This window comes from Vanacampus margaritifer, chromosome 13, assembly GCF_051991255.1.
Source record: "Vanacampus margaritifer isolate UIUO_Vmar chromosome 13, RoL_Vmar_1.0, whole genome shotgun sequence".
NCBI lineage: Eukaryota > Metazoa > Chordata > Actinopteri > Syngnathiformes > Syngnathidae > Vanacampus > Vanacampus margaritifer.
Genome location: NC_135444.1, coordinates 6,142,782 through 6,169,303, shown reverse-complemented (window position 1 = coordinate 6,169,303; position 26,522 = coordinate 6,142,782). Strand labels below are relative to the sequence as shown.

General features: G+C 39.6%; 2 protein-coding genes and 1 long non-coding RNA gene across 7 annotated transcripts; 2 read left to right on the top strand and 1 right to left on the bottom strand.

Moving 5' to 3' along the window:
• The first annotated feature begins 464 nt into the window (after positions 1–464).
• myo1f (myosin IF) lies at positions 465–20,360 on the top strand. 4 transcript variants are annotated; one of them, XM_077583106.1, is made up of 29 exons: positions 465–636; positions 750–861; positions 2,775–2,903; positions 3,917–4,006; positions 4,091–4,185; positions 4,263–4,350; positions 4,445–4,534; positions 8,660–8,791; positions 8,908–9,042; positions 9,828–9,960; positions 11,654–11,850; positions 11,947–12,027; positions 12,104–12,190; positions 12,391–12,477; positions 12,629–12,796; positions 14,105–14,190; positions 14,289–14,370; positions 14,448–14,554; positions 14,652–14,750; positions 15,575–15,719; positions 15,859–15,973; positions 16,045–16,214; positions 16,352–16,497; positions 17,411–17,557; positions 17,634–17,782; positions 17,851–17,913; positions 19,030–19,231; positions 19,300–19,460; positions 19,772–20,360. In XM_077583106.1, the coding sequence occupies exons 2-29, from the start codon at positions 859–861 to the stop codon at positions 19,846–19,848; spliced, it is 3,264 nt and encodes a 1,087-aa protein (XP_077439232.1). In that variant the 5' UTR covers positions 465–636; positions 750–858; the 3' UTR covers positions 19,849–20,360. The 4 variants fall into 4 exon arrangements, with proteins under 4 accessions (XP_077439232.1, XP_077439233.1, XP_077439231.1 ...); XM_077583107.1 differs by lacking the exon at positions 465–636 and having other exon boundaries at positions 655–861; positions 19,030–19,225; XM_077583105.1 differs by lacking the exon at positions 465–636 and having other exon boundaries at positions 657–861.
• Positions 12,763–26,053, bottom strand: LOC144062129 (uncharacterized). Its single transcript, XR_013296341.1, has 4 exons — positions 25,960–26,053; positions 18,573–18,668; positions 16,116–16,185; positions 12,763–12,870 (listed from the first exon to the last, which is right to left on the bottom strand). It is a non-coding gene; the product is annotated as an uncharacterized LOC144062129 (long non-coding RNA).
• acer1 (alkaline ceramidase 1) lies at positions 21,546–26,522 on the top strand. 2 transcript variants are annotated; one of them, XM_077583116.1, is made up of 7 exons: positions 21,548–21,902; positions 22,424–22,536; positions 22,646–22,760; positions 23,853–23,991; positions 24,354–24,491; positions 25,386–25,523; positions 25,600–26,522. In XM_077583116.1, the coding sequence occupies exons 1-7, from the start codon at positions 21,896–21,898 to the stop codon at positions 25,775–25,777; spliced, it is 828 nt and encodes a 275-aa protein (XP_077439242.1). In that variant the 5' UTR covers positions 21,548–21,895; the 3' UTR covers positions 25,778–26,522. The 2 variants fall into 2 exon arrangements, with proteins under 2 accessions (XP_077439241.1, XP_077439242.1); XM_077583115.1 differs by lacking the exon at positions 22,424–22,536 and having other exon boundaries at positions 21,546–21,902.

The following is a 26,522-nucleotide window of genomic DNA, read 5'->3' as shown; positions in this document are numbered from 1 at the left end:
TCAGGAAAAAAAAAATATTTGCATCTGTTTCCATTTTGCAGCAATTAGCATTAGAATATAGCTAAGTTCATCATTATTCACATTCCTGTTGAAAACACTGTCAAAAAGAGCTTGTTGCAACATGGCTCTGGTTGATCTCTTATACTCTGCTGCCACCTTCTGTTTTTTTTTTAAATAACTACCATTGCTTTAAGTCACCTCTTCATGTCAGAAGCTGCATCAAAGCCTTCTGTTTGCTCTTGCATAAATAAATAAAAACATTAAAAAAAAAACCTTATAAATACATTTTTGGGAGTGAAGGACAAAATATTTAAAAACAAAACGTATTTACACGTTTTTGGATTTAAATGAGTTAATCGCCCATGTAAAACGTCTCTGATTGGATGTTAGCGAACAAATGCTAACATCCCCGCACTGCCACACAGTCCCTTGAGAATCTGCACCAGTTCATTTGCCGATGACACAAACATGAAGTAATCACAGCCTGGGCGGAGTTGGCCTCACACAACTCAAAAATCATAATTTCACGTGATTTCAAGATACGTATACTTTCTGGACTGACAATTTTACAGGCCGTGTTTAGCCGATGATTTGCTGTGTGACACAAATGGAGAAGTCCTAACTTTCGCTGGTGTGGTAAGTGTGCGCAATGCCGTGAGCGTGTCGTCCTCGAGCAGTTCTTGTTTCGCATACAGCATCTGCGGTTGTATGAGGAACAAGCTTTCAAAGCTCCACTGGATGTCTTGTAGTCGGAAAGTGCCTCTGACCTTTCTTGCTCTCTGATGGCCGTCTGATATTTTTCACCCACCGGAGAGTGTGCGCCTGGCTGAAGCAGGACAAGAGAAGCCCACTGGGACAATGGTAGTGTACCCCACTTTGCCATGATGAGCACTTCCACTTTTTTTTTTATACACTTCTAATTTCATTCACAATGATTCTGTGCTATCTTGCAGTGTGAAGTTGTTTTTCTGATAAGTCTTGAGTGAGTGGCAGATTGAGTCAAGCAGTGAAGTCAGCTTCCTCTTTTAAATGGTTGGCTTTATGCTTGTTGAATATTCTGGTTACGTCTCATTTGGAATCAAATTTAAAGTCAGATTTGAATACTTCCTGGAATTAGACATGTATAGTTCAAAATGAAAATGCTGAACATGAACATGGAACAACAATTAATTGTTCTGCCTGGCATCAATATATGAACACAGAAATATTTGTAACCAATAATAAATAGACGTTTTTGTTTATTTATTTATTTATTTTACAAATTTTGTCAGGTACTTTTCAGGCAATTTTCCTCAATATTTACTATTGTCGAGACTACATACCACAAACTTTTTTTCAAGAACCTTCAGTATCTAACCTAACTAACTTGTCATATATGTCATGCATGGCTAAATGCTCAAGTGTCAAGTTATTTGTGCTTTGTGCACAAACAGTAAGAGAGGCAGGAAGACAGTTTGTTGAAAATTTCAGCCAAGTTTCACAGGAAGCTGCAATGAGGGGGAAGTGGAAGGCGAGTGATGCCTGCAGTTTCTGGTACAACACTTCCTCATACTCATGTCTTCACTAAGTGTCCATATAGTATCTTAAGTCTTTTCATGGTGGGACTGTATTTATAAAACAAATGAAAACAAGAGTGAGGGGGAAAGAAATTATGCAGATTAATGTGACTTGAATGTGTAAAAGGGCATCCATAGTCATTATTAATGACTTTATATTAGGGGTGTCAAAATTTGTGAGTTAATTCATAGTTCCTTTAACGGCATTCATTTTTTAGTTAGTTGCAACGCAGCATACACGTCCGCCAAAATTTAGCCGTGATAAATGGAATATTAATGCATATATTTGTGGAGACTGCGGTCAAGTTGTATTTTACAATTTAAAAAATGTGCAGAATTTCACAAGTCACTTCAAGTTTAAGATTAGATAGCTCTTAATATGAAAATGCACTGAGCTGTCATCAATATCTTACAAATGCATGTATGCCATCTAGTGGCAGAAAAATGACTTCAACACAAATCAATATCACGCTCATTTTTTACAGTACAGTACATATTTTTAATTTTAACTCAATTTATGAATTTTTATGACATTACTGTATCAATGACAGCCATATTTCTATTATAGTTTAACATTTTTGTCCACCTTTATGTTAAGAGTATAAATACTTATAAAATGATTTTACATTTTATTGTACATTTAGAACAGAAATGAAATTTGTGATTAATTGTGAGTTAACTATTGAAGTAATGCGATGAATTACAATTTTAAAAAAAATAATAATAATCGCCTGACACCCCTACTTTGTATCTCTAAAAACAAAGTCCGTAGAGCTTCAGTGTTGAAGGCAAAGGTGAGGTTGAATAAGGATATCCTGACAGAAACTCAAACAGAAAAACTGCTGAGTGGGACAGTTGCCAGTATCATGCAGGAAATTATGAGTGGTACATTTTTGAAGCATCAACCAGCCCAAAGTGGGCTTAAAAACATGCTTTAGATTGTTTAGGTATATCATATAATTTATGCACTTTTGTTTTTATAATCACTGTTGTGCACTTACAACTGCATATATTTGGACCAAGGATGTATTGTACAACGACATACACATGTAAAATTCATTTGAAGCGACTAAATATTTTATTTATTTTTTAAATGACACATGCTTAATGCTTAAACTTTGAACTTCTAGCAACCAAATAAAATGGAATGCAATTTGTTAATTTTTTTGTAAATCTGAATATTCTAATTTGTGTTTGCCTGTGTGTTCCCTGGTTCAGGCAAAGTACCACTGGCAGAGTCAAAATGTGAAGCAAAGTGGAGTGGACGACATGGTCCTGTTGTCCAAGATCACAGAGGACGGCATTGTGGAGAACCTCAAAAAAAGATACATGGACGACTACATTTTTGTATCCTTACTTATATGCACGATAACAGTGCTCTTGGAGAGGTGAGAACATTCTCACTTGTTGAAAGCAAGATCACACACAAGCTTAGGTTTTTTATTTAAATAATATAACTGCATGCTATACAAATCACTTGATGTCATTTTTCAAAACAATTGTTAATGTGAATATTGTTTTTTATTCATGTATTTGTATGGACGTCACGTGAATCACTCATTGTTAAGCCTGTGGGTGAACATGTTGGCATACAGTGAATTATGGATTAATACTAAAACTATCCAAACTCCGCCATGCCTCGCGTTCTGTTAGCAGAGGTGGCAAATCCAGGTCCAGAAAGTAAAAACCCTGCCACCGTTTGGCTTTAGCCTCAGGCGCCAGTTCCCCCTAGCTAGCAGCTCCCCCTAGCTCAGAGGTGGGTAATCTCGGTCCTCGAGGGCCGGAGTCCTGCAGGTTTTGGAGGTTTCTCACTTCCAACACAAGCTGATTCCAATCAACAGGATCGTTATCAGGCTTATGCAGACCTTGCTGATGAGCTGATCATATATCAGCTGTGTTGGAGAAGGGCAACACGCAAAACCTGCAGGACTCCTCTGCCCTAGCTGCTAGCTGCTCCCTAGCTCCCATGGTCCTCGTTTACCTGCTAGGGAGCTAGCTAACTAGCTAGCTAGCACCAGAGGCTAAGACCAAACTGTAACAGGGTTTTTTACTTTCTGGACCTGTATTTGCCTCATCTGTCTATCGGATAGGTTGTGACTTGGGGAAGGCTCTTTCGGGGACCAATAAAGTAATCCTATCTGAATCACCCATCCATTTTCTACAGCAATTATCCTCATTAGGGTCGCAAGTGAATTGGAGCCTGTCAATTGCAGTTGGCAGTCAATTGCAGGGCACATATAGACAAACAAGTAACCAGAAAAAAATGGATTCGTGGATTTTATTTGACCTGAGTAGCCCTGCCAACAAATGCATAATAACTTCTCTCAATGTGATTTTTGCTTCTTAACGATGCTGCACAGACTTACATTGGGCCAGTGTTGATATCAGTAAACCCATTCAAACAGATGCCCTATTTCTCTGACAGAGAAATTGAACTCTACCAAGGAGCTGTAAGTTGGCTTCTTTTATATTTTGTTACTAAAAATATAACATTTATTCTACCTGAACTCGCTATTGTTCGTGTGTACTTTTAGGCCCAGTATGAGAATCCACCCCACATCTACGCCTTGACTGACAACATGTACAGAAACATGATGATCGAAGGAGAAAATCAATGTGTTATTATCAGGTGACCTACGTCAAGTTTTTTTTTCTTTGTATGTTTTTGTTACACCCTTATTATTAGTTCACTTCGTGTTGTGTTAGCGGTGAAAGCGGTGCGGGAAAGACCGTGGCTGCCAAGTACATCATGGGCTACATCTCCAAAGTATCAGGAGGAGGATCAAAAGTTCAGGTAGGCACATGGACGTAAATTTGGCATGTTCCCCATTTTTGTAGCATGTCACGTGTGCTTATCTAAGTGTAATAATTGTCTCATTGTGTTAAAGCATGTAAAAGACATCATCCTGCAGTCCAATCCTCTTCTAGAAGCCTTTGGTAACGCTAAAACTGTCCGCAACAACAATTCTAGCCGCTTTGTGAGTAAAATTGTCGCTTTCTTCATGATATTTACTACTGTATTAGTTTTCTCATGCTGTCCTGCCCTGGGGTTCGGAATGGCTGGGCTACCGCACTTGCACATTGTCACATGGGATATGCTGAGCTGGGTGTGGATGGGTGGTCAACACAGTATAAGAATATAAACCATTTTGGACAGATTAGACCTTCTTCCGCATCCAGCAGAAAAGGCACCACAGCTATATACTTGCTCTGTTGGTGAATGTTCCTATCAGAACTTTACAATTGGCGGGCTGACAAATGGCTCCTTGTCATGGTGTTATAATCTCTGTTAAGCAATGGATATTGCACATGTAGACAGATAAAATACTAACAGGAATATATTCCTTATCCTCTGCGAAGAATCCACCTCAACTTTATTTATAGAGCACTTTAAAAACAACCATAGCTACATTCAAAGTGCTGTACATAAAGTAAAAATCAGACGTATAAAAACAAGTAAATAATAAATGAATAACATCTTATGATGCGTCGACAGCCAAAGAATAAAAATGTGTTTTTCGCAGGAATTTGGCAACACTTTTCAATTTCCTCTACATCTATACATGAGTGCAATTTTTGTTATTAAAAACAGAGGAGGAGTCATCATATTCTAACCTAACAGCCAGAAAACCCGTAAACAAAAAGCATACTTGTAGCAAACATGACATCACATTGCTTCCTGTTGGCTCACATGCACTATTTGCATCAGGTAAATGCAGGAAGTGCTTAGCGCACACTTACTTGCATGCTTGGTGCAACTTACACTGACAAGATGTATCTACAGTAAGTATGAATTTGCTTAATCTAGCATTCATACAAGAGCTACAAGAAGTTTTTGGTCATGACTAGTCATAAAAAGACATTTTAAGTGTGTTATTAAATTAAGTCTAGTTTATGCATCATTTAAAAGTGATCTTCAAAGAGGAGTCAATAGGAATTTCTCTTGTATAATACTGAAACACTCTCATACATACTGCTAAAATGACCTCATACATACTATTAGAATGCTCTGACACAATACTAAAATTGTCTCATACACTACTGAAATGCTTTCATAAACACAACTGAAATGCTCTCATACACAGTATTACTGAATTGCTCTCATACACATTACTGAAATGCTATCATACACTCCAGAAATGCCCTCATAGCCACACCTGAATTGCTCCCATATACTGTAACTGAAATGCTGCCAGTCACTACTGAAATACTCTCATTCATATTTCTGAAAGGCTCTTATTCACTACTGAAATACTCTCATAAACATGAATAAATTGCTCTCATATTTGCTGCATTGCTCTCATACACACTACTGAAATGCTCTCATACCCAACCGAATTGCTCTCATTTATAGTATTACTGAATTGGTCTCATACACACTATTGAAATGCTATCATAGTCACATCTGAATTGCTCTCATATAACTGAAATGCTCCCAGTTTCTACTGAAATACTCTTATACATATTTCTGAAAGGCTCTCATTCACTACTGAAATACTCTCATAAACATGAATGAATTGCTCTCATATTTGCTGCACTGCTCTCATACACCCAACTGAAATGCTCTCATACACAGCTGAATTGCTTCCATTTCAGTATTACTGAATTCCACTCATACACACTGTTGAAATGCTGTCATACACACTACTGAATTGCTCTCATATAACTGAAATACCCCCAGTCACTACTGGAATGCTCTCATACATACTCCTGACAGGCTCTTATTTACTAGTGAGATGCTCTCATGTTTGCTCAACTGCTCTCATACACACTAAATGTGTGAAATGTTCGCAGACATTACTGAAATGCTGTCATACACATGACTGAATTGTTTTCATATGTTACTGAAATGAGCTTCTCGGTGGCAGGGCCTCGGGGGTGGATGAGATCCGCCCCGAGTTCCTAAAGGCTCTGGATGTTGTGGGGCTGACGTGGTTGACACGTCTCTACAACATCGCGTGGACATAAGGGACAGTGCCTCTGGATTGGCAGACCGGGGTGGTGGTTCCCCTTTTTAAGAAGGGGGACCGGAGGGTGTGTTCCAACTTTAGAGGGATCACACTCCTCAGCCTCCCAGGTAAGGTCTATTCAAGGGTGGTGGAGAGGAGGGTCCGTTGGGAAGTCGAATCTCGGATTCAGGAGGAGCAGTGTGGTTTTCGTCCCGGCCGTGGAACAGTGGACCAGCTCTACACCCTCAGCAAGGTCCTCGAGGGTGCGTTTGAGTTCGCCCAACCAGTCCACATGTGCTTTGTGGACTTGGAGAAGGCGTTTGACCGTGTCCCTCGGGGAGTCCTGTGGGGGGTGCTTCGGGAGTATGGGGTACCGAGCCCCCTGATACGGGCTATTCGGTCCCTGTACGACCGATATCAGAGTTTGGGCCACATTGCCGGCAGTAAGTCAAATTTGTTTCCTGTGAGGGTTGGACTCCGCCAAGGTTGCCCTTTGTCACCGATTCTGTTCATAACTTTTATGGACAGAATTTCCAGACGTAGCCGAAGCGTTGAGGGGGTCCGGTTTGGTGGCCTCAACATTGCATCTCTGCTTTTTGCAGATGATGTGATGCTGTTGGCTTCTTCAAGCCGTGATCTCCAGCTCACTGAGTGTGAAGCGGTTGGGATGAGGATCAACACCTCCAAATCCGAGACCATGGTCCTCAGTTGGAAAAGGTTGGAGTGCCTTCTCCCGGTCGGGGATGAGATCCTGCCCAAAGTGGAGGAGTTCAAGTATCTTGGGGTCTTGTTCACGAGTAAGGGTAGGTTAGAGCGGGACAGGCGGATCGGTGCAGCGTCTGCAGTGATGCGGACGCTGTATCGGTCCGTTGTGGTGAAGAAGGAGCTGAGCCGAAAGGCAAAGCTCTCGATTTACCGGTCGATCTACGTTCCTGTCCTCACTTATGGTCACGAGCTGTGGGTCGTAACCGAAAGAACAAGATCCCGGATACAAGCGGCCGAAATGAGTTTCCTCCGCAGGGTAGCCGGGCTCTCCCTTAGAGATAGGGTGAGAAGCTCGGTCATCCGGGAGGGACTCAGTGTCGAGCCGCTACTCCTCCGCGTTGAGAGGAACCAGTTGAGGTGGCTCGGGCATCTGGTTGGGATGCCTTCCTGGGAAGGTGTTCCGGGCATGTCCTACCGAGGCCCCGGGGACGACCCAGAACACGCTGGAGAGACTACGTCTCTCAGCTGACCGAGGAACGCCTTGGGATCCCGTCGGAAGAGCTGGCTGAAGTGGCTGGGGAGAGGGAAGTCTGGGCTTCCCTGCTAAAACTGCTGCCCCCGCAACCCGAGCCCGGATAAGCAGAATTGAAGACGGAACGGGAAAAAAAATGTTACTGAAATGCCCTCATGCACTATTAAAATTCATTTTACTACTGACGTGTTCTCATGCACTAGTGAAATACTCTCATACAATTACTGAATTGCTCTCATATATTACTCAAATGTTCTCCTACACTACTGAAATGCTCTCATACAGTACTGAAATAATTAATACACACCACTGAAACACTCTCATTTACTACTAGAACAATCTCATACAAATTACTAAAACACTCATACCTTACTGAAATTGTCTCACACGCACTAGTTAAACTAGTAAAACAATCTCATACACATTAAGCTACTGAAACACTCTTTTACACTACTAGAACAACCTCAACCACATAACTGAAACACACTCATTCCTTAGTGAAATGGTTCCATACAGTGAGAGGGTTTTACATGGGAGCGTTTAAGTCGTGTACTCATATGAGCAAAAAAAAATTATGAATCAGGAGAGTGTATGAGAGCATTTCAATAATGTCTTCAGTAAACACATTTGTATTTTTTAGCTTTTGATTCTGCATTGTTTTAGTATTTTATTGTCTATTCATTTTAACTGTTGTTTTTATACACCAGCTTTTTAGATAGTTGTTTACAATGTGCGCCGTGAATAAGGTTGCGTTGAGTTGAGCATTTATGAGACCGTTTCGGTAGTATGTGAGAGGCAATCCTGAATTACGTCCCTCGCTGGCATTCCTATTCTTGCCATCTTATCTTGTTCATTGCAATATTTGCATATGCAAAATATCTGACTGAGCCTTTTGTCCTGTGTCATGCATCTGACAGGGGAAATACTTTGAGATTCAGTTCAGCAGGGGGGGAGAGCCTGACGGGGGCAAAATCTCCAACTTTTTGCTGGAGAAGTCAAGGGTGGTGAGCCAGAATGACAGCGAAAGAAACTTCCACATTTATTATCAGGTCGGTTGAAGGGCATGTATGATCACATGAAGTCACATGTTCCCATGCATTCACACAGCCTCTTTCCTTTGCTAATAAAATATGAATTAGTTGTCCCTTGCACTGCCGTCTTCCAGCTGATAGAGGGCGCTAATGCTCAGCAAAAGGAGGCCCTGGGCATCATGACCCCGGACTACTACTTCTACCTTAACCAGTCTGGAACCTATAAAGTGGATGGAACCAATGACAGCAAAGACTTCCATGAGACAATGGTACATAGTCTACACCCAATGTATTTAACACATACAGAGGGGCTAATTAGGGAAAACAATATCAGAAGAATACAAATGTTTTTTTGATCTATTTTTCAATGCTTTTAATTTGCTTGTTCTTGGAATCCTCTGTCGTAGCACATTAATATAACCAGAAGAGAGTGCTGGTGCTATTTCTGCTTTTTGGAAGGTATTGCATAATCTGAGATAGGGCTGGCTGCTTGCTGTTTCACTTTCCATCTAACTTAGCTATTTATTATTTGAAAAGTTATTCTGCCAAGTTAGTAATTTTGGACATGAATAGATTCAAAATGAAAATCAATATAAAGTAAAGAACTTAAATTGATTTTTTATTTAATTAATTTATTTATTTATTTGCACTGCACATGAAAGTGAGCCCCTGCTTCCCCTTACCGCATGTGCCTGATTTAATTTTTACACAGATTACTAAAATTTTAGATAATTTGGATGGGAAGTGACTATATTAGTAGACTACAAAATGATGTCAATGTGTATGGAATACCCTGCGTTAAGACATTTGGCGAAAAAAAAATATGTATCACAGATGCAATATTTTTGATGCTACTCTTGGTTGCATATTTAATTTAAGTACTGTTTATTGTCTGATTTCATTAGAGATAAGCATTGTCATCGTTGTGAAGGCATTTCTTGTATTGGCTCTTAATAGAATGTGCTTGTGTACATAGACCAAGATGGCCGGTGCTGATGCTAATAGATAACAAGGCCCCAAAGTGGCCCCCTCATTATTTGTGTGTGGTCTCCAGGAAGCTATGCAGGTGATTGGGATCCCAGGTGACATCCGGGCCCAGGTGCTGCAGATTGTCGCCGGCATCCTCCACCTGGGGAACATCAGTTTCATAGAGGCAGGGAATTACGGGCAGGTGGAGAGCATTGATTGTGAGTGGCGTTCAGCAACACACTGTACCTACGCACACACGCACCTGCTCATGCATCATGCATGCAAGTGCACATGTACTCCCACAGGAAATACAGTAGATAATTGGCTTGTTTATCCCTCAGAGGGATGTGAGTAAATTAGAACACGCCAGCATTTGTTTGTCTGTGGTTGTTGTGAAGGGTAAACGAGTGATTAGCATGTCAGTTGTCTAACAGTTATGAACTATAAACTTATTGCAGCAGTGTTACAGTACAAGAGAGGACTGGTCTTGATTTACACAACATTCCAAGTGAGATGCTGAATATGATCTTGGTGAGATATGTTGTTGTGCAACAATAACAATGAATAGCAAAAAATTATAATTTTTGAATCTGATACTTAATTCTTAGGTACTGATTAACAAAAAGGGCTATCAGTTTGATACACACTTCTGGAATAACAAATTTACTCTCAAAGTACCTTGAATGACATGTTAGTATTTATTCATCTGTGTGAAGACTCTCAGAAGTTTCTAAAATTAGAGTGAAAAAGAATCAAACAAAAAATTGGGGGGGAATTTATTTTGAAATTCTGTTAAAAATAAATATATATATATATATATATATATATATATATATATATATATATATATATATATATATATATATATGTATAATGCAATGGACAATTTAGAGTTGGAATAGTTTGAATCAGTCAAAAATTTAGAAAATAAAGGAGAAAACAAATGAGTCATAATTTTGGCTTTTATTTTGAAATGCAGAATAAAATTTGCATTTATTAAAAAACAATAAAATAATGCTACAGTCAACACACTGTCAAAATACAGATATGTATTATACTGTGGAACAGGGGTGTCCAAACTTTTTCATTTTAGGGCCACAGACAGAAAATCGGAAGGGCCACCAAATGTTATGAAGAGAAATTGTAAGTCCTAGAAAAAATTAATTTATGTGTGATTTTGCATATCTAGAAAAATGCTACAGTATATAAGCCAATTTATCTATAATAGTGGCACCTATTTTTTCCAACACCCTCCCTTTTTACTTTGACCATCTCTAAACATTTTTGTTATCATTTTTTTTATTTTAACAGTGTCAAATGCCATTTCTAGTATATGTCGTGGGCCACTAAAACATGGATGGCGGGCTGTAGAGGATACATGCAGTAGAAAATGACAATATTTACTGGATCACAGTTGCCAGTAAAATACTGTAATTTTTACAGTGATAAGTTTTGCAGCAACTGTCAACAATGATTTTAGCAAGGATTAAAACTGATGAATAACATAGTTTCAGAAAAAAAGCACCTCATTAGAAACATTTGTGTTTTTTATATTACTGTGGGATGGATGAAAATAAGTCCTTACTTCAAACTCCGTTGACTGGAAGTTGCTCTTGAAGGGTGTAGTTTGGGCATATTTGGGGCTCGAATCTCGGTTTTGCTTTTCCTGTGCGGAGTTTGCAAGTACTCAAGCTTCCTTCCAGATATCTCACACACGCGTCATTTTGAACTCTCCATAAGTACGGGTGTGAGTCCAGTCCAAAATGTCAGCTGGCATTAGCTCCACCTCAAGTGCTAATGAGTGTTATAGAAAACGGATAGAGGTCACTCACTGCAAATTTAAAATCCTTTGGTCACGTCCCCTCCACATTTATAGTGTAAATGCCTTTCTTCTCTTTGCTTTCCCTGCAGTGCTGAGTTTCCCAGCCTACCTGCTTGCCGTCGACCCAAACCGTCTGCAGGAGAAGCTGACCAGCCGTAAAATGGATTCAAAGTGGGGAGGGAAGTCCGAGTCCATCAACGTGACTCTGAATCAGGAGCAGGCCAACTACACAAGAGACGCCCTGGCCAAAGCACTCTATGCACGCGTCTTTGACTACCTGGTGGAGGTCGTCATAAGAGCATCAACTTCAGACTGAATGAGAATTCTTTTGATTCACTTTATATCTTATTTATTTGTTCTTTCTGTTGTCTGCCCTGTACAGGCCATCAATAAAGCCATCCAAAAACCGCATGAAGAATTCAGCATTGGTGTACTTGATATTTATGGATTTGAGATTTTCCAGGTAAATACCAACTTCCTGTGAAGTATGACAAACCTTCATTTCAATAATGACTTATCGGTTTTGTTTTCCTCTTCAGAGAAACGGATTCGAACAATTCTGTATCAACTTTGTCAATGAGAAACTGCAACAAATCTTCATTGAATTGACTCTGAAGGCAGAGCAGGTGGGGAGCATACTGCTGTTGATGTCATGTGACATGATGACATATGTCGTGGAAATGATGCCAAGGCGTCACCCAAAGATCATAGTGCTGATTTGAGATTACAATCTGACTATTTTAGTATCTTCAAAATGAGAAATTTGCTTAGGCAGGCATTTCGGTACGACTAAATTATTCCATCAAATCTTTTTATCACTATACAGGAAGAATATGTTCAAGAAGGCATCAAGTGGACTCCAATTCAATACTTTAACAACAAGATTGTTTGCGACCTTATTGAAAATAAACTGGTAAGATTCTAAAATGATCACTGCTGGATTTAATCCAGTGTTACCAGTATTTTCATCTTCATCTGGAAAAACATAAGATTACAACAAGACAAAAAAGTTTTTTTGACCTCAACTCAAGTGTTGTTGCCTGAAACTAATATATTACTTTCAGAACCCTCCAGGTGTGATGAGCGTGTTGGATGATGTGTGTGCCACCATGCATGCCAAAGGCGAGGGCGCAGATGGCACTCTGCTGCAAAAACTGCAGGCCGCCGTGGGAACGCACGAGCATTTCAACAGCTGGAACTCAGGCTTTGTTATACATCACTACGCTGGGAAGGTACTTACTGTGACAGGAACCAATTAGACAGACGGACTCGCCAGTAGCAGCAATACCAAGTCGTCTATGTCTGTCTGAAAATCAGAATTAGAATCATTTTTATGGGCCAAGTATTTAAAAAAAAAAAAACACAAGGAATTTGTCTCCAGTAGTATGAGCTACACTAGTATTGCTTGGTGGGCCGGCCTCTTTTGGAGCTGATGCAGTGCTTTTTAATTATTTATTTATTTAATTAAATTAATTATTTTGCTACATTTTACCCCAAGAGACTGGCCCACAATTTAGAGGGACCAGTCCGTACCGGGCTGGGCTGGCGGGCCTAAGTCAAAATGCCAAGGCCAATTTTTGTGCGCCAGTGTGAGAACATAAATAGTTATAATGGGCAAAAGGACAATAAGGGGCCAATACAATACATAACCCGAGATAAAACATTTGAGGCAAAATGATGTATATTTTGCGCTTAACAAGGCACATGTATCAAATGCTGTTATCCAACAAGATTAAGGGAGCTAACACTGCACTTCCTGTTTCTTATTGCTCTTATTTTGAAACCTATTCACACCACTTCCAGTGCACTGCTTAGCAGAGTTACGCTAACTCTATGTCAGCAACAATAATCGTGCTTTGTTGCTGTTACAAGTATAACATATATACAATATGCTTTAATGTGGTATTTTGTACAGACAGGGTGTAAAATAGTTGTGTAGCCATTTATTTAATTATTTTCCTACTATTGCTATTCAATTATTGTAACTCCCTTGATAACAAAGGTAGGCGGTCAGTGCTATCTATAAATGAATGGCCTGCTAGGCAGGATGGTGTAGCTGGTCCAGTGGGAATTTGCCAAAACATCCACATTACTCACTGTGGGTCTGAGTGAGGGTACCATTAGTGGTGTGGTACTGACCAGTGACAGCTGTGCAAAGGATGAAGCAAGCCATCAAGCACAAATGAAGAGAAAGTTAGGAAGGTGTCAGAATGTTTGTTAGCAAATATTACACATTTAAACTAAAATGGCATTCAGTACTGTGCAGACCACCACCATGTTTGAAAAGGAGTGGCACAAAAAAACTGTACTTGTTTTACATTTGATAGTTTAGTTAAGGCCTCGAAGTGTTTTCATACAAATATTTATTACAATTATCATTTTAAAACTGCCTACTGCCTGAAGCCAGGCCGACGCCACAGTAGGAACACAACTCCGTCACCAACTGACGACCTCATAATATTTTTCTTTAATATTAGTTATTTTAAAGAATCAAATGATTTGCAAATGTTAAACTGTTAAAGTCTCTCTTGTTGCCTCAGGTGTCTTATGATATCAACGGTTTCTGTGAGAGAAACCGTGACGTGCTTTTCCCTGACCTTATTGAGCTCATGCAAAGCAGTCATCAGTGAGTCTCTTCCACCAATATACAGTAGCCACACTCACTTCATGGCAACATACAGTTTGGTCAAAAAATGTCATGAATATTGTTTCCGACCTCAACAGTGACTTCATCCGCTATTTGTTCCCTGAAAAGCTCAACACAGACAAGAAAAGTAGGCCAACTACAGCAGGATCCAAAATCAAGGTGGGAACACATCTTCCAACCGAAGATGAGGAGTAATCATATTTTTGTCAAGGTCTGTTATTTGACTCTTTACGCAGAAACAAGCGAATAACCTGGTGAGCACGCTTATGAAGTGTACGCCTCATTACATTCGCTGTATAAAACCCAATGAGACAAAACGACCCAAAGACTGGGAGGAAAGCAGGTTAGCGTCATCGCCTGGTCACACACGCACACACAAACCTAACTTTTTTTTCTTTTTTCTTTTTTCTTTTTTAAATGCGTTTGCTATACATTTTCAGGGTTAAACATCAGGTGGAATACCTCGGACTACGAGAAAACATCCGCGTTCGGAGGGCTGGATTTGCATACCGCAGAGTCTTCACTAAATTCCTGCAAAGGTCTGAAAAAGCCACTTTAGACCAGTTCAGTTCAGTGCGCAAAGCAACCCAAAATAACATATTTGTACTGTACCGCTATTTGGCTCCCAATCTAGGGGATGTCAAGTCCCATATTTTTTATATTTTTTCCTAGTGGTGCCGCACTAGTCTAAACACGGCATTTTGATTAATATTGTGTTTGTGGATTATGAATTAAGCAACAAAAACAAAAAAAAATTATCCATTCCGGGGGCGGCCATTTTGTCACTTGCTGTCAACTAAAAATGACAACACAGTTGCTCAGGGCCAACCAATCACAGCTCAGCTTGTGAATGTCCCATGAACAAACTCAGACAATAGGTGAGCCATGATTGGTCTGAGCCCTGAGCAACTGTGATGCCATTTTCAGTCAATAGCAAAATGGCCGCCCACTGAGATGGATAAAAATGGGTGGATTTTGCTGCTTCATTCATATTCCACAAACACAATATTAATCAGAATACCGTGTTTAGACTAGTGGAGGCGCATAGAACATATTATTGTAAAGAACATTTCTGATGTGACTTATTTTTCAAAGAAAGAAGAAAAACGCTGCATAATGGTCTGTAGTTTTTTGTTTTTGTTTTGTTTTTTAACTTCACATTACCTTTTTTTTCCTTCATTGGAGTTGGCAGTCAGCTCAAGATTTATTGTTGTGATTTGATTTTAACTGACCTGTACCGATTGTTTGGAAAGTGTCTACAGTATAATTGATAATACAGAATTTTAATAATGTGCATACAAAAACACAACACACTCCCAGTTTGACTTCTACTGCATGTAATACTGGATGTTTGTGTGTCCAGGTACGCCATCCTGACTGATGAGACATGGCCACGCTGGAGAGGTCCAGAGCAGCAAGGGGTCCTTCACCTGCTCCGGTCTGTTAACATGGATAATGACCAATACCAGATGGGCCGTACCAAGGTCTTTGTTAAAAACCCAGAATCGGTAATAAGAAATATTGTTGAAATGGATTTTAAGAATTTGTAGTGACATGTTCGCAGTACTTCCCGTCTGTGTTAGAAGACGGTGAAATTATTTTAAAGAAACCATGGTATGATGAACTTGTACAATGTGTTCTCCTTAGCTATTTCTTCTTGAGGAGATGAGGGAGAGAAAATTTGACACTTTTGCAAGGACTATTCAGAAGGCCTATAGAAGATACATCGCCAAAAAGAAGTATGAGCAGATGAGAGAAGAGGGTAAGTTTCCAAACATTGTGTGGGGACTGTTCAACACATGAACATACTCTTTGTCTATCCTGGTATAACAGCTTCAGACATACTGTACAACTCAAAAGAGCGGAGGAAAAACAGTATCAACCGAAACTTTGTGGGCGACTACCTGGGTCTGGAGCAGAGGCCTGAGCTGAGACAGTTCCTGGCGAAGAGGGAGCGGGTTGACTTTGCAGACTCTGTCAACAAGTTTGATCGAAGATTCAAGGTGAATTTTGGCAATTAAATGTAGCCAATATCACAGTCTCTCCAAATATTAGGAAATACAAGCAGTTACCTGATACTACACTTCCCAGCAGGAAGAGTCTTTTCTCTCTGACTGTGCTAATTTTTCTCACAACCCAGTCCATCAAGAGAGACTTGATTTTGACACCCAAGGGCATCTATCTGATTGGTCGAGAGAAAGTGAAGAAAGGTCCGGAGAAAGGGCAAATAAAGGAAGTGCTGAAACGAAAGCTGGAGTTTGGGAGCATAAATTGCATCTCACTCAGGTAGAGAGAGACGTTGCTGATGTCTTTAAAGACAGCTCACACTCTAAAAACAGTTGGGGCAAAAATAACCCAAATTGAGTCAAAAGGGGACCAACTCAACTTTTTGGGTTATTCAATTAACCCCAAAATTTGGGTCAGTTCATTTTTGACCCAATTCAGTTGGGATATTTAATCAACCCAAAAAGTTGGGTCAAATGAATAACCCACAAAACAAGCAAAAAATAGGCTGCTTTGTGGATTTTTAAAAAAATATAGATTTTTTTAATTTAATAATTTTATTAAATTAATTTGTTTAATAACTCAAAAAGTTGGGTTGGTCCATTTTTTACCCAATTTGGGTTATTTTTGACCCAACCATTGCAGAATTTGACTCAAATTCAACAAAAGTTGCTTTGAACCTTCCAAAAGCATCTATGTTAGGTTCACTGGCGATTCTATATTTTCATTATTTGTGAAAATTAGTGTGAATGGTTGTTCATCTCTATGTACCCTGCAATTAGTTATCAACCAGCATGTGTGTATACCCAAGCATTACTAAAAAAATGAATAACGGATGGATGATTGAGTACATGTTGTATTATTTTAAAATTGTACGATTACCTTCTTTTTACATTTGAAAGGCAGTTACAAATCTTTAAATTGACTTTAAAACATTTCCTTTGAAAGTGTTATGAATTGATTCTAAATTAAAATAAATTGAAAAGTGAAATCAATTTCCCTGCCAGGGTTCCGGAGTTCCTTTGTAGGTGTTTCACTCTATGCATTGTTTTTATAGACAAGTTAGATTATTATTATTATTATTATAAGTAGCGCTGCCATAGAAATAACATGTGCACTGTATTGTTGATATACATTATAATTCTGTCATTGCTTTTAACAATGAAATTCCAATGGCATACGTGTTTGTTTTCAGTACGAGACAGGATGACTTTTTTATTCTGCATGAGACACAATACGACAGTCTGCTGGAGTCCAATTTTAAAACAGAGTTCCTCAGCTTGTTGTCCAAACGCTATGAGGACGTGACCAGGAGAAAGCTTGCTATATCCTTCACTGACAGGTGCAGAGAAAACACACTATGATTTGTTTTACGTGCAAAAAAACGCATACATGAACTCCGCTTGCTCCTCAAACAGACTAGAGTTCAGAGTGAAGAAAGAAGGCTGGGGTGGAGGGGGCTCCAGGGTGGTGATGTTCCAGAATGGAATAGGGGACCAGGCCCAGCTCAAGGCTACAGGAAAGACTCTCACCATCACAATAGGGAATGGGCTAGACAAGTCTTCCAGTAAGTGTACTGTACATAAATAATGGCAAAATAATACCAATAAAAACATTAAATATTTGTTTCATCAGAACCAACAAGGAATGGTGCTCAACAGCCACATGGTAGAGGGCAAAATCACAGAGCCAACAAAGGTAAAGCCCCACTTCAATTTAGCATATAATGAAAAAAGAAAGGAGGGAAAAAAAGTAATATTTAATTGAAAAACCCAGTTAAGTTTTTTCACTCAGAAATTCTAAGTAAATTTTACAAGGAAAGTTTTAAGTACATTTTACCAGTTTATTTTTTTTTAACTTACTCAATCATTGAGTAACGAACTCATAACCTTCAGCTTGGGAGACAGCCACTCTACCACCTGAGCCATGCCACCCTTGTTGTTGCTGCATTGCTGGTGTGTCCAAAACGAGACCAAAAACTGGTCTCTTAAAGGTACAAGGATTCCACCTGACACCATCAATATACTAACACACAGAAAGAGCAGCATGGCTCAGGTAGTAGAGTGGCTGTCTTCCAACTTGAGGGTTGTGGGTTTGTTCCTCAACCCTTGAGTAGTTTTTTTTATATAAACTGGTAAAAATGTACAAAAAACTCCAAGTAAATACTACTTATTTTTTGTTTTTAACAGTGAACCTCTAAGGCCAAGGCCAAACTCAATCTATTCCGTGACGCTGTTCAACTTGCAGCTTGTTGCGATTTGCTTTTTTTTTTTAATCCATAGGTAAGACAAATAAACCTTTCCTGGGTCAAACTTTTACCATCATAAAAACTTTATCATAAGAACATCATGGCTCACCTGTATTCTGGGTTTGGTCATGTGACGTATGAAGCTGAGCCCTCAGGCACTGTGATGTCCTTTTCAGTCGAGAGCAAGTGGCAAAATGGCCGCCCCCTGAGATGGACAAAAACAGGTCTACAGCTTAATCCATATTCCGCACACGCAATATTAATCAGAATTTTTCATGCAATGTTTTTTTTTGGTGTAACCGAGGTTAGGAACCAATGCTGCAAAGTGCTATTTATTTTATTAAAATGTGTTACAAGATTTTTGTGGGTGTTTTTTTTTTCTGGGGCTAGAATGAATTAACATTTCTATTCATTTCAATAGAGAAAGATTATTTGAGATAGGAGAGTTCTGAATTATGATCATTGTCACAGTACTAAATAAACTCATAAATCAAGGCACCACTGTACATACTGTAGTTATCTGTTGTTTGGGAGATTAATCATGCACCTATTCCGCTTTTCCACAGCACACCAAAATGGAGCGACCCAATTCTCCAGAGGACCCAAACAATCGGATATTATGTATTCCTCAACGCATAAACAAAACAGACCTCCTCAAACGGCGCTGCCCAAACTGGGATCTCAGAGAGCTCCCAGGATCCCAACCCACAACCACAGTAACCAGGGAAACATGGACTTCCTTAATGTGCCCGACGGGGGCATGTCAGGGTGAGAAGGCGTACTACAAAATGACACGTTGTTGCAGTGAGTCATGTGCCTCTCTCGTACTATCACAGGAAACAAAGGAAGCAGAGCATTGGTCAGCGGCCCCCTCCTGCTCCTAAACCTCAGCCTCGCCCTCAGGGGCCCCGCTGTCGGGCCTTGTATCAATACATTGGGCAGGACACTGACGAGATCAGCTTTGAGTTCAATGACGTGTTTGACCTTGTCAAAGAAGGTGAGTGGACCATTAGGATGGAGGATGGAGAGTGGATAAAATATCACTTAAAACAAATTATAATATTCTCCTTTGGGGTGAAAATTCAGGATGAAAGTCAAATTCACTATAAACTCTGCAGATTAGCTGCTTAAAAAGCATAAAGCATTGTAACTTTGAATAGTTGGTCATGTGCATTCTAATGTTTAGAGAAAGTCAAATGAAGTTCACCTATAAATGTTACAGTACATTTTAGGTTCATCATGACATTTCAACCAAAAGCACAATATCCCCAACTCTTTGTGAGCTATCTGTGTTGTTTCATTGTAAAGATCCATCGGGATGGTGGACTGGCAGAATTCGAGGAAAAGAAGGTCTCTTCCCTGGTAACTACGTGGAAAAGATTTAACCAGGACTGGTTGTCAAGTCAATCTAACCTGGTTGAGTGCTCCAAAGACTGAAGGAGCCATTATATTCCCGACAGTTAAAACACAGACCCTACGACCAAGTGTTAGGTTTCATCTGTGTTATTGTCTTGGACTATCCTGTTTTAAATGACCTAGCAACAAGATCTTTGACTACTGGCCCATTATTGTTCTATGGACTAAGGTTCAGTTACAGACCATCAAGTAAAATGAGACTAATTGCTGCATTGCATTATGGTGTTAACGCTGTTTACAGCCATACTGTTGGATTCCATTCTTCATGTTTTCATGATAAACAATGGGCATATAACAGTTTAACAATATACATTACTCTATCTTGAGATAAATTAAAGCCTTTGGTACGGAACTGTTGGTAGAGCCTTTGTATTTCTCAATAAAGCGGATATACTTTACTTTTGGATAATTTAACACACCATCCATGTCAATGTGTGTTTTTGTTTTCATATGGAAAATTAAAATACGTTATTTCTGGTTGCCAGTCTTGGTTTTAATGTTGCTGACATCATATACAGTAAGTATATTTAGCAGCAGTTCACTACAAAAGTTGACAAAAGCCTAGTGGTTGGATTTTCTCTGTTCATTTTGGCCAGGAGTGTCCAAGTCCTGTTTTCCATGTTTCCTTCCTCCAACACACCTGATTCATATGGCCAGGATTGTTATCAGGCCTCTGCAAAACTTGCTGATAAGCTGATCATTTGATTCAGGCGTGGTGTAGGAGGGAGACATCTAAAACAAGATGGATAGGGGCTCTCAAGGATGGACTTGCACCCTCTATTTTGGCCATTTCGTGATGATTTGTTTTCATTTCTTAAGAAAAGTGCATCTTGATTATTACATCAAGTAGAATTTGGACCACAATAGAGAGACTATGTCTCTCGGCTGGCCTGGGAACGCCTTGGGATCCCGTCAGAGGAGCTGGTTGGCTGGGGAGAGGGAAGTCTGTGCTTCCCTGCTCAAGCTGCTGCCCCCGCGACCCGACCCCGGATAAGCGGTAGATGATGGATGGATAGAATTTGGACCCGATTTATCATATCTTGTGATTCATTTCACTTGAATCAAGTTTTTACATTACTACCTTTTCAAACTACACTGTTGTGCTCAATCAATTTATCATTTGAGGAAGCATAATGGATGGGTAGAAAGGAATAGTTCCCTCAAACTCATTGAAATTCTCAGAAAGGCACATTTCCAACTACAGAAATGAACAATTGAATTTTTAAGTTCTGTAATCATTATAGTAATACACTATTGTGTAGTGGATGCTGTTCCCTTAATGCAAACAATGCAAGTTAGATTTCCAGCCAGTGCCCCAATATGCATCACAAGCTTGGAGAAATGGGAGGATTGCGTCAGGATAGATGTTGTACACAAAAACAAAAAATATAAGAGCTAAGTGACAATATTATGTATTCATAAATAACTGTACTGATGTTGTTGCACTTACATTATATTTCTTATACACCAACCTGTACAATAAATGCGTGAGACAAATGGTACTCACACCAGACATTGCCTTATTTTAAGACTAAACTTTGAATTTTTTAAATATATTTTTATTTGTTTTTACATTAAACGTTAAGACAAATCGCGATGTAACAGATTGCAAATGTTATGTCCCAATTATATAATGAAAAGTAAGACAGGCACACACGCACATGTACAAACATAGCACAGGCAGGACCGGTTGATCCGCCTTTTCTCAGAAACAACCTGTACAGCGACGCGCAAGTGCAGCTTTTTTTAGTCTCATCTGTAGTTTTACGTCATAATTCTTGTCTATCCAGCAAAGAAACCATTCAGAGAGGGTGGCGGTGGAGGTTTGTCCATTCTGTTTGGATAATCTCGTGGCATCATAATTATGCGCGCGCTCATTAGTGACGTCACACTTTGGTGCAACGGGATCGCGCGCGTCTCGATGCTCCACCCTGCACACCCTAAACTTCACCTGGTGAGTCACCTGGAGCATTGCAGAATTTCTAGACACTGGAAGGCACTGGAAGCAAGTAGGGCATGGGAGGTAGGACAAGTTCATTTCTAAAATAACTTGTGACGCTGTTCTGTTCTTTTTTATAATAGGAGTATTGTATTAACAATAAAGCTGTTACTGTAAACTGATGTAGGAAATCACAACCTTGAGCTCATGCATCTTGATAAATTGGTTGGTACTTAGACACAGTGGACATTATCTATTCAAATCTGATCTAATCTTACATAACTTTTGCTTTCTATGTAACCATATTGGCTGAGAATGAAAATGAACAAAAACAAAAGACAGGAAAAGCTTTAGGATTTCTTCAGCATTTAAATTGTAATTTCAAGACCCAAACTTACAAAAATACTTAATTACTCGCAGCACCTCAGGTATTAGCAGCACTTTCATTCATCGCAGTAAGTTTAAAATATACAGAGGCTTTGTGAAAGTGAGCAAATGCATATTTGAATGCAATGGCACAAAGGGAGAGTCAATTTCCATAAACCACCTACGATACCTCCCCCAGATTTTGGTTTAGCTGGAGTTTCTGCCAATCTGTCTATCAGGTGTCTATTCAAGTGAAAGGATGGCTGGAGTTTTCTCCTATGAGAGTTCAGAGGTCGACTGGTGTGAAGACAACTACAAACACTCTGTACATGTGGTGGAGTTCTTTAACACTGTGAGATTCCTATTCTTAATGGCTGAATATTGACAATCTAACACAGTGAGAAGAAATCCTGGTGGGCTTGTATTCTAAGGTGAAAAGCTTGGTTTTTTTCTCCTCACAGATGAGCAGCTTAATTTTCTTCATTATATCTCCCATCATGCTCTACCTTCTTCACCCTTACGCCAAAGAAAGGAATCTGGCAATCCACCTCGTCTGGGTCATGATGTTATTTGTAGGCAAGTAATTTTTCCTCCATACATCCTTAATTCAATTGTTTGTTTTTTATCTGCTCTGAAAAAACTTGGGACAGACGATCAAAGACGTTAAAATATTGTTGCGTTAATACAGAGTTTGGCCAATGCAGTGACTATCTGAGATGGTGACATAAAACGGAACCATAGGTAATTAAGTGTCCTAAATCCTTGGTTTATAATTACGTTAAAATGTCATCAATATGTGTTCTTTCAGTAATTTTAATAAGCTACCTTTCTTCTCTTTGCTTTGTGTATGAATGTTTACAGCTGTTCTGTTTGTAAAAGGTGTTGTTCCTTTTTGTGTGAAGCATATTGAATTGTGCTATATAAATAACTTTCCTTTGCATTGAGCTGTTGCTGGACTTGAAAAATAGAAGAGCAGCTTGTTTAGATGAGTATTTGAAACAACAAGGAGAAGGGTTTGCTCCACAATGTTAGTTATGCTAACAGTTATCCTAGCTTCTTCTACTTTACTATGAATGTTTTTTCTGAATGCCCCTGTGGCGACAAACTGCCTATCACAAGTCAATCTTAGTACTAGACTGTTTAGTTGACGCCGCCGTGACGGGACTCGTAATTGTCGGTGAACATATTGTCAAATGTGTGGTGTAAGAGCATTAATTAACGTTAACGGCACACGGCGACAGGGTTGGGGAATCCAGGTCCACAAAGTAAAAACCCTGCTACAGATTGTCATTAGCCACAGGTGCTTCTACTCAATTGGAAGGTAAACAAGCTCGTCTCCTGTTGAGTAAGCACCTGTGGCTAAAGTCAAGCTGTTTCAGGGTTTTTACTTTCTTTACTTACACTGTTATATTAGCAAGAAACGTGAAGTCAATGCACATAAGTTGCTTTTGCGGACCACATAAAATGATGTGGCGGGCCGGATCCGGCCCCTAAGCGCTGAGTTTGACACCTGTGCGATAACGCAATAATATTTTCCACTCAATTGATATAATTCTTGCTGGTAACTTGATCTAATTGATAATTATGTCCATCTCCTTATATTCTTCTCAATCATACTTGCTATGTAAAGTGATACGTACATAATGAATAGTTTTTTTCTTCCCGCAGGTATCTTCTCTGCCTACTTCCACATGACTTTGAGTTTTGTTGGCCAGATGCTGGATGAGCTGTCAATCTTGTGGGCGTTGGCAGTGGGACACGCCTTATGGTTCCCACGCAGGATGTTTCCTTCTTTTATAAAGGACAGGTAACACAACAACAAGCCCACGCCAACTGTATTACAATCTGTGCCATCATTCAAGAAACTGTTATGCTTGCTCACTCTAATGCCTTCTAATAAAAGGAAAAGCTATTCATTAATTGAGCACACGCCACTCTGAAACCTAACCTGTGTTGCCGGAGGAGCCTGTCTGACAGCTCCAACAGGGGTCACTGTCAACAAGACAATACAGCGTTGCCATCTTAAACGCAAACTGGCAAAAACGGGACTTCTTACAATGGAGCTCCGCCTCAAACGTTATTTATTATTAACCTTGAGATGGCTTGAAAAGGTTAATGATTTTTTAAATAAACAGGTCCTACAGGTCTATATTTTTTTGTCATGGACAGGTCCACCTTCTCAAGGCTCATCCTGGTGGTTACCGTCATCACGTCAGTGTCCTCCTTCGTCAAACCTACTGTCAATGCCTATGCTCTCAACTGCTTCGGTCTGCACATGCTCTACATTCTGGCGATTGAGATGAGATGGTATGAGACTAATCGCAGCTTTTCTGGTATGAAGTACGATGTTTACTGCTCCTCCTCTGGTTGTTTGGGTTTTAGATACTCTGGCCTTCTGAGTCCACTCGCTATCAACATTTTTTCACTGTCAGGGTTTTGGTTAGATTTGCCATACGAGTGACTTTTGAATCACTCATTGCTTCAAAAATATTTGTCCTTGCTGTTTCTTTGTAGTATTTGAAAAAAGATACTTGGGTAAACGTGAACGAGCAGTAGAATATGAGTTAAGCAGCAAAATCCAGCCGATTTAATCAATATCAGAAGGCGGCCATTTTGCCGCTTGCTGTCGACTGAAGATGGCATCATGGTTGCTCAGGTCTCAGGTAACAACCAATCACAGCTCAGCTTCAGAAAACAGGTGCGCTGTAATTGGTCGTTGCCTGAGCCCTGAGCAACTGTGATGTCATCTTCAGTCGACAGTGGCAAAATCGCCGCCCATAAGATGTATAAAAATTGCCGGATTTTGTTTCATAACTCATATTCCACAAATGTAATATTAATCAGAATGTCATGTTTAGACTAGTGAGGTCACTCATGACACATTATTGTCAAGAAATGTTAAGGACTTGCCCTTTAAACTCTTTTTATTAAGTACAGTCATATTAGTTCTAGCTACAAAAAAAAAATCAATGGCATGATTATGGCCAGAAAAGCAATAATGGCAACACCAAAAAAATCATAGCACTTACTATGTCGATTTCATGCTTTTCATAGCTCTCAAAAGGCACATTTGCATTGTCTCTGGGGATCACTAAATATGCTCTAAGTAAATGCTAGTGTTACAGACTATTTCTCTTGTTTTTTCTACATTCACATACCAATTTGATAGTGACATCATTTCCTTTCATCCTATTTATTTAGCTGTACAGACCAGAAGGCTTTGACACTAGCCAAATGGTCGGCGGCTTTGTGGATCCTGGCTATCTCCTGTTGGATTAGCGATCGCTTTGGCTGCGGATTTTGGCAGAGGCTAAACTTCTGCTACTTGCATGGCATCTGGTAAGTTTGTGCTGTGTGTGCCTCATGCATTAGCCTATAAACCCTGAGCTTTTGATCCACTTGGACTGTTCCTCAGGCACATTTTGATTGTGATTGCGGTGGCATATGCAAGTACGCTGATAGCCTACCTGGATGCCAACTACGAGATCCCCTATTCATTACCTGAACTGCAGTACTGGCCCTGTGATAAATTGCCACTTGGATTACCTCACATTGTCCTGAGAGGCACAACCAAGACATTCAAACGGTGTTAATGATGTTCGCGGTGCAGTGCAGATTTATTAGAGATAACTGATGGCAGGCCATCTTTACAGTATATCTCACAGAGTAGGTTGAGTATAAATACTATTAAATAGTAACAACTGTAATGAAAAAAAGCGTGGTGGCTTTATTATTATTATACACATTTCTTGTGGAGGGGCGGAATTTTGCTTACCTCATTTGAAGTCATGTCTTTGTTTGTCAACTGTTTGTGTCGCTTTAAGACTGTGCACGTACTCGCTCGCGCACCATGAACGAGGCTAACACAGATGTTGCAGTTACGCTTTGGGCCAGAGGTGGCAGTCGCGAGTAAAAAAAAAAGTGACAAACTGCACAAAGATCCTCTAGTGTTTGAGTATGAAAATTACTAATCATGATTCTAGAGGAAATCTATTAATATTTTATTGTTTTCCCAATACTTGAATGTCTTCATTTAATACCCAATTAATCCATGTTGTTGTATTGATTATCGTATTGAAAAGCTTGGTCACAAAAGCAACCTCCATACAAATCATGTCACTATAATAGATGCGCTGTATGACCGTAATATGTAAATGTACCTATTTATTTTGTCTTTTACATGTATGTATATTGCAAATGAGTTTTAGGCAGATTTGTTTAAGTGGTTTATTTATTTTCAGTTTGCTTGTCATGTGTTTACTTGGAGTTGTGATGCAGCTCATTATGTGATGTGATGTAAACTCTTGCAAAATAAAATGTGTGACAGCATAAAAATTA